Here is a 7,951-nt window from a genome sequence, read left to right as displayed (position 1 = left end):
AAAAAAAAAAAAAAAAGAATTGTGAAGACCCAGAGGTCTTCCTGGTCCAGTCAGAGGAAAACCACCTTTCCCTACGACTGAGGGGAGGGACTCCTGGAAGCACCATGAGGAGCACAACAGACACACATGGGAGCAAATCCTGAGTCCTCCAACTGTAGCTGCACATCCCTGGCACATGGTGTGGGGCAGGGGTTCCCAAATTCTCTGTGTAAAAGCCAACTGGTGGCTGGGTGCGGTGGTTCATGCCTGTAATCCCAGCACTCTGGGAGGCTGAGGCGGGCGGATCACCTGAGGCCAGGAGTTCGAGACAAGCCTAGTTAACGTGGCAAAACCCCGTCTCTACTAAAAACACAAAAATTAGCTGGGCGTGGTGGTATACGCCTATAATCCCAGCTACTTGGCAGGCTGAGGAAGAATTGCTTGAACCAGGGAGGCAGAGGTTGCAGTGAGCTGAGATCACACCACTGCACTCCAGCCTGGGTGACAGATTGAGGCTCCATCTTCAAAAAAAAAACCAAAGCAAAAAAAAAAAAAAAAGCCAACTGGTTGGGGCTAGGTGTGGTGACTCACACTTGTAATCCCAGCACTTTGGCAGGCTGGGGTGGGAAGACTGTTTTGACCCCAGAAGTGTAAGACCAGTCTGGGCAATATAACAAGATTTCATCTCAAAAAAAAAAAAAGAAAAGAAAAAAAGTACAATAAATCATATGATAATCACTTTCATTGTTCTTTGGGTTCACTCTAGTATTTTTCATCAGCACAGTACCTGCCGGACACAGTAGCCACTAAACCAATCCATTATGAACAGTAAATATTACAACAATACCTCTACATTTTCATTAGCTGGAGTCGTCTTTCCTATTGGTACCAGCTGTGGAATTTCATCTTCGGATTCATCTGTTGCTTTAACTTGGGCTTTTCCTCTGCCACGTTTTTTCTTCCCATGCTCTGGGGTCTGTTCCTTCTTCGATTCCGGTTTCTTCACTGTAGTATCACCACTTTCAGGTGCCACATCATCTTTACTAAGAACTGATGCAGACTTCCTAGCCTGCCTCTTCTTTTTCCTCTCCTTTTGTTTTTCAAAATTTCTCTCTCTTCGTTTTCTCCTTGCCTCCTACCAAAACACACCATACAAACACTTTAGCAGGAACAGTTCTGTTGGTTAACAAACGGCATAGATTTACCACTTGCAGTTTTGATTATCCATAAGCCCCTGAATGGACCTTGATCTGTACAAAAAACAAACTCCTTAACCAGCACTGGAACCTCAACCGCAGTTTTTGACTCACAGCCAAACATGCATTTTACGCAGTAAATTATATACTGGCATTTCAGAATCTGACTATCTAAAGCATATAGTTAAGAGACTTTTCTGAAACACAGTATGGTTTAGAGAGTGTAAAGAATAATCCTCAGCTGGGCGTGGTGGCTCATGCCTGTAATCACAGCACTCAGGGAGGCTGAGGCAGGAGGATCACTTGAGGTCAGGACTTCGAGATCAGCCTGGTCAACATGGTGAAACCCCATCTCTATTAAAAACACAAAAATTAGCTGGGCATGGTGATGCGTGCCTGTAGTCCCAACTACTCAGGAGGGTGAGGCACAGACAATCATCTGAACTTGGAAGGCAGGGGTTGTAGTGAGCTGAGATCATGCCACTACACTCCAGCCTGGGCGACAGAGCAAAACTGTCTCAAAAACAAAATTAAAAATTCATTGGACACACTTAACATGGCTAAAGAGAGAAACACTAGGAGATCAGACTAACAAATAGCAAAAATTAAATTTTCTTTCCTTCCAAAAGCTTCTTTTGCTAGAGTACAAGTAATACTGAAAACCTACAAACCAAGCCCAGGAGGTATCTGTGAGCATAATCTCCCATACCCATGTGTGTGCACATCAGGTGAACTGGTGTGTTGAAATCATCCCTAGGCCCAGTCCCCATGAATGCGGGTGTACGAGTTTGTACTGTGATCAAACAGCGCCTTTTCTAGGGGTGGCTCGTGCCTGTCACTCTTTTCCCTGAGCTGTCAGGATTAAACTCCAGCCACCTACAACCCTGGATGGGAATAACTGGATAAATAATTATGTCAATCCCTTTTATTACTGTTTCAAATGGATATATATCTCTCACATTTATTTCAATGTTTTAAGCGTTTTGGTCTTTATTTAGACGTATGGTGATGTTATCTACGACTGGAAATATGTGGTAAGAACTTAACTCAGGCCCCCTCAAAAGCCAGTTAATCCAGGCCAGGCATAGTAGCTCTTGCCTGTAATCCCAGCATTTTGGGAGGCCAAGGCAGGCCGGTTGCTTGAGCACAAGAATTCAAGATCAGCCTGAGAAACAGGGAGACCATATCTGTACAAAAAAAAAAAAAAATTAAAAATTAGCTGGGCGTGGTGGACCATGCCTGTAGTCCCAGCTACTCGGAAGGGTGACACAGGATTGTTTGACCCCAGGAGGTCAAGGCTTCAGTAAGCCTTGAATGCATCACCGTGCTCCAGCCCGGGGAACAGAGTGAGACACTGTCTCTCTAAACAAAACCAGCAAGCACTGGATCAAACAAAAGTTAAAAACACACCCAATTTATCAATAAATACAAGATATTTCTATCTTAACATGCATTACTGATACTAATATCAACTACTTCATGTAAAGTGACAAAAGCATAACCACCAGAAAACCAGAAGACAACTGGAAAGTCAGCCAGGGATGATGGTCTACTTCTCTCTCCTAGGGACTGAGTTTACACCCTTCATTATTCATTCTATAAGTATTTAAAATTCTACTAACTTTTTTCCGCTTATTAAGCATAGATCTTTTGGTGGCTTCATCCCAATTGCTGACAAACGAGGAAAAGATGGGAAGCGCAGCCGATTTATCAGTTTTCACAAACAGGAGTTTCACGCTCTCCCACTTCTGAAACAAAGAAAAGAGTAACATCGTCTACATATACTTTGTTTCTTTTCAATGAACAATCATCTACATATACTTTGTTTCTTTTCAATGAACAATCATCTACATATACTTTGTTTCTTTTCAATGAACAATCAATTGATGCTCCTGCAATACTGTACCTCTGGCAATTTTTCTGAAAGTCCTTTGGTGACAGCAACAATGTTTTCAATGATGTGCTCAATTTGCATTCCAATGTGACCGATACGTATAGCACTGAAATTTAAGAGTATTAGACAAGATTTTAAAAAACCATTTTTCAAAATAAACCAGGCAGGTATATGAGAAATATAAATACATAATTCTCAAGTTTTTTTTCTTTTCTTTTAAAAAGGTAGAAACATTAAGCCTGGGCAACATGGCAAAATCCTGTCTCTACCACACTAACAAAAATTAACTGGGCATGGTGGTACATGCCTGTAATCCCAGTTACTCAGGATGCTAAGGCAGAAAGATCACCTGAGCCCAGGAGCTCAAGGCTACAGTGAGCCCAGATCCGGCAACTGCACTCCAGCCTGGGTAACAGAGCAAAACAGTCTAAAAAACAACAACAACAAAAACCCATTAAAATCTTTAGGTTCTAAATATATTTTATTTCATTTTTGAGACAGTGTTTTCTTGTTGCCCAGGCTGAGGTGCAGTGGCACAATCAACGTACTGCACTTAATCGGAGTAGCTGGGACTACAGGTAGCCCAGTGGATTTTTGTATTTTTTGTAGAGATGGGTTCTCACTCCTGAGCTCAAGTGATCCACCAGGCTGGTCTTGAACTCCTGGGCTCAAGTGATCCTCCTGCCTTGGCCTCCCAAAGTGCTGGGATTACAGGCATGAGCCACCATGCCTGGCCTAAATGTATTTTAAAGGAAGATTATCATCTTTCATGTACTAGAAATTCCTTCTATCTAAAGTAAAATGTCACATCATGAGGGGGTGATTTTTTTTTGAGATGAAGTCTTGCTCTGTTGCCCAGGCTGAAGTGCAGTGACGTGATCTCGGCCCACTACAACCTTCGCCTCCTGGGTTCAAGCAATCCTCCTGCCTCAGTCTCCCTAGTAGCTGAGATTACAGGCGCACACCACCACGCACAGCTAATTTTTTTTCTTTTTTTGAGATGGAGTTTCGCTCTTGTTGCCTAGGCTGGAGTGCAATGGTGTGATCTTGGCTCACCACAACCTCCACCTCCTGGGTTCGAGCGATTCTCCTGCCTTAGCCTCCCGAGTAGCTGGGATTACAGGCATGTGCCACCATGTCTGGCTAATTTTTTGTATTTTTTTCTTTTTTAAGTAGAGACGGAGTTTCTCCATGTTGGTCAGGCTGGTCTCAAACTCCTGACCTCAGGTGATCCACCTGCCTCGGCCTCCCAAAGTGCTGGGACTACAGACTTGAACCACTGCGCACAGCCTAATTTGTATATTTTAGTAGGGATGGGGTTTCACCGTGTTGGCCAGGCTGGTCTTGAACACCTGACCTCCAGTGATCCACCCACCTCAGTCTCCCAAAGTGCCGGGATTACAGCCGTTAGCCACCATGCCCAGCTGAGGGGGTGATTAAAGAGCCAAGTAGCACCTGACTGTGAGGCTAAGGAGCATTGGGAGGCAGGGGCAGAGCAGGTTCTACCTTTATCTTAGACAAACCCATGTCGCTGAGTCTGCCTTCAAGCTGTTCTAAGGGGAGCTACCTCCAGGAGCATCACCTGCTCTCTCTATAGTTCTACTGCTCCACCCAGCTGCCATGTTCAAGAATAAACAGTTCTTGTCCCTGGTGGAACAGTGTCTTTCAGCTATGATCAAGATCATCCCTTCAGGTGAAAGAGAGTGCAGGCAGAAGCCCAGTGAAAAACCTGGAGGGGTCAGCGCTGGGGCCAAAAGGCAGGCTCACTGTCAGTACAGTGTCTGCGGAATGAGGATGAGACAGGCTGTTGCTCCTCTCTCTTCAGCCAAAGACTGGGTACTGCCCATTCCCTGTGCTTGTTACCACCTGCCTGCAAGCACACCTGAGCATCCCAGATAAAAAGATGGTGAGGGGGTAAGAAGAGAGAGGAACAGAAGTGGAAGAGGAAAATAAATTATTATGCTGGGAAAAGGTAAGAGAGGAAATAAAAGAATGATTTCTTTTTTTCTCAGTTGTCTGCAACTTTCTTTAAGCTGTTGCTTTTGCCTTGGAAGATCCCCAGTGGTAGGAGACTCCTTTACCTGCCTTCCTGGTGCCATCTCCTCCTCCCAGGTACTGATGGGGCCCATAAACACGGCCTGACTTCTGGCCAACCAGTTCCATGAGCCACTGCTTTGACATCTGCCTTTAACCAAAAGGACAGGGGTCCAGGCCCCGTGGCTAACTCTTCTCAGCTACTTCATTACACCTGATTAAGGGCTTCCCAGCAGCACGCAGAAGACAACGCCAGAGACCACCTGTCCTGCCCATCCGCACCCTGCTCTGCTCTACCTGGAGACACTCTGCTGGGGTCAGGCCTCCCTGGTGAGCAGAGGTAAGAAATCTGTGTTTTCTGCCGAGTGTGACCACTGGGTATGCATGGCTCCTGGGGAATCTCTGGGTGGAAGGGCAGTGGCCTACAGCTCTGTCCTACTGGTAGCTACCCATCTCCACACCGCAGTCAGCAAGGTGAAGTACTTCATAAAATGTATTTTCAATACATTTAAAACCTGCCCTACCCCCCAAGCTGGTACACTGCCAAGAATACAAACTTAACCCATTTCTCAGCCTAATAAAATAGCCTGAGCCACATCCTCTGCTCAGCCAGAGGTCGGAAGCAATCACTGACCTAAAACATCTGTTCTAGTAGATAAGACTAGGTGTGGGGGCTCCGCCTAGCTCAGTATCCTGAGTAAGGTTAAACCAATACAACAACACAGACACCAAACAGGCGGATGAACAGGATAAATGCTGAATTCATTTAATAGGAAGTTGAACCAAGAATGAGGTGGATCTTCACTTTAAGGGGTAATATGGTGCTTTTAAAGGACAATCTGAGGCCAGGCATGGTGGCTCACGTCTATAATCTCAACACTTTTGGAGGCCAGGACCGGAGGACTAGTTTTGTCCAAGGGTTTAAGTACAGACGGGGCAATATAGTGAGACCCTGCCTCTACAAAACATTGAAAAATTAGCCAGGTATGGTGGCATGTGCCTGTAGTCCCAGCTACTGAGCAGGCTGAGGTGGGAGGATTGCTTGAGCCAAGGAGTTGGAGGTTGCAGTGAACTGTGATTGCACCAGAGTGCAGTAGCACGATAAATAGAGGACAAGCTGAAAGCCCAGAACTAGTCATGTTCTCCAAGCATTCATCTTACTCTCTTTGCTTTCCTTAGTATCTGGAGCTGCCCTGTTCAACGCAGTGACCATCAGCCACTAGCCACATGTGCCTATTTTAAATTTAAAATTCAGTTCCTAACACAGTAGCCACATTTCAAGTGCTCAGTAGCCACATACAAGTAGTGCCTACTGTATGAGACAGAACAGACGCAGACCATTTCCATCACAGTAGAAAGTTCTACCAGACAACATTGTTCTAGAGAACTGAACTTTTTTTTCTTTTTTCATTTAAAGACACTCTTGCTCTGTCATTTAGGCTGGAGGACAGTGACAAGAACATGACTCACTGCAGTCTTGACCTCGTGGGCTCAAGTGATCTTCCTGCCTCAGCCTCCCATGTAGCTGGGAGCACATGGATGCAGCACTACACCTGGCTAATGTTCTTGATTTTTCTGTAAGTGGGGGAGGGGGGTCTCACTATGTTGCCCAAGCTGGACTTGAACTCCTGGGCTCAAGTGATCCTCCTGCCTCGGCCTCCCAAAGTACTGGGATTATAGGCATAAGCCACTGCACCTGACCTGAGAATGGATCACTTCTGAGGAACAGATTTTAGTTCTAAAAAAGATCTGGAGCCATTAACAAAATCTTTTTATAAAAAGTATATAAAATCATTGTCAAATACAAGATTAAAGGAGGCACATATGAATGCCTTTTACCTACCTGCAAGAACCGCTTTTAGAAATGTTTAAGACCGTTCCACCTACACAGTCATTGATCTCTCTTGATAAATTCTTGGACAGAAGGTTTACAGACACTGGAACTCTATAAAAAACACACAGGCATTCAGAACACAATGCTTACACACCTAGAAACTTCATGCTGCTAAAGTCTCATCATTACTAAGAAACTTACTTCTTTCTTTGATAGAAATGTCTCCCAATGAGTGAGGGTAAGAGCCGCCTAATTCTGGCATCAGTAAGGAAGAAGTCAAAACTGCTCAGAAGGCGGAGCTTGGCTTCATAGGATTTATATTCCTTCTTTAGAGTTTGGAGGGAGATAATCTAGGAAGTATAGAGAAGAATAAAAACAAAAAGTTAGGAATCTAAACAAGGGAAGAAATACTTAGGCAACAATTTGTTTTGGATTAAAAAAAGTCCTAGAGCTATGCCTCTTATACTTTAATGAACACATGAGTGCCTAAAACGTGCCAGGCACTATGCTACATGCTGGAGACACTGAGACAAATGAGAAAGGGCCCCAGCTAAAGAAACTTAGATACAGGTCAGCAACATATATATATTGTTATACATATATTGCTGTATATGCTCACGCCTGTAACACCAGCCCTTTGGGAGGCCGAGGTGGCCGAATCACCAGAGGTCAGGAGTTCAAGACCAGCCTGGCCAACATATTGAAACCTCGTCTCTACAAAAATATAAAAATTAGCCAGGCATGATGGCGGGTGCCTGCAATTCCAGCTATTCGGGCGGCTGAGGCAGGAGAATAGCTTGAACCCAGGAGGTAGAGTTGCAGTCAGCCAAGGTCCTGCCACTGCATTCCAGCCTGGGCGACAGAGCGAGACTCCAAACAAAAAAAAACTTAGATACCTTAGATCCAGCAGGTAATAAAGATAAGTATACCAACTACAAAAGAGCAAATCAGAGAAAAACAAGATGCTGTGGAAGTACAGAGGAATGACACGAGCCACCTCTTTTATAATTTGCA

General features: G+C 44.6%; 1 protein-coding gene across 2 annotated transcripts in view; it reads right to left on the bottom strand.

The window, feature by feature from the left end:
* The window catches only part of RSL1D1 (ribosomal L1 domain containing 1), a 30,422-nt gene that overhangs the window by 1,572 nt on the left and 20,899 nt on the right, over positions 1–7,951 (bottom strand). The window contains exons 4-8 of one of the 2 annotated variants that reach the window (XM_011988100.1): positions 7,139–7,287; positions 6,947–7,048; positions 3,082–3,175; positions 2,798–2,923; positions 827–1,114 (exon numbers count right to left, since the gene is read on the bottom strand). In XM_011988100.1, coding sequence (XP_011843490.1) covers positions 827–1,114; positions 2,798–2,923; positions 3,082–3,175; positions 6,947–7,048; positions 7,139–7,287 — 759 coding nt within the window. The remainder of the gene's footprint in view (positions 1–826; positions 1,115–2,797; positions 2,924–3,081; positions 3,176–6,946; positions 7,049–7,138; positions 7,288–7,951) is intronic. The other variant, XM_011988101.1, reaches the window with a different exon arrangement.

The sequence above is a fragment of the Mandrillus leucophaeus genome, unplaced genomic scaffold (assembly GCF_000951045.1).
Source record: "Mandrillus leucophaeus isolate KB7577 unplaced genomic scaffold, Mleu.le_1.0 Scaffold323, whole genome shotgun sequence".
NCBI lineage: Eukaryota > Metazoa > Chordata > Mammalia > Primates > Cercopithecidae > Mandrillus > Mandrillus leucophaeus.
The sequence above is the reverse complement of the archived record's forward strand: the minus strand, read 5'-3'. Positions and strand labels throughout refer to the sequence as shown.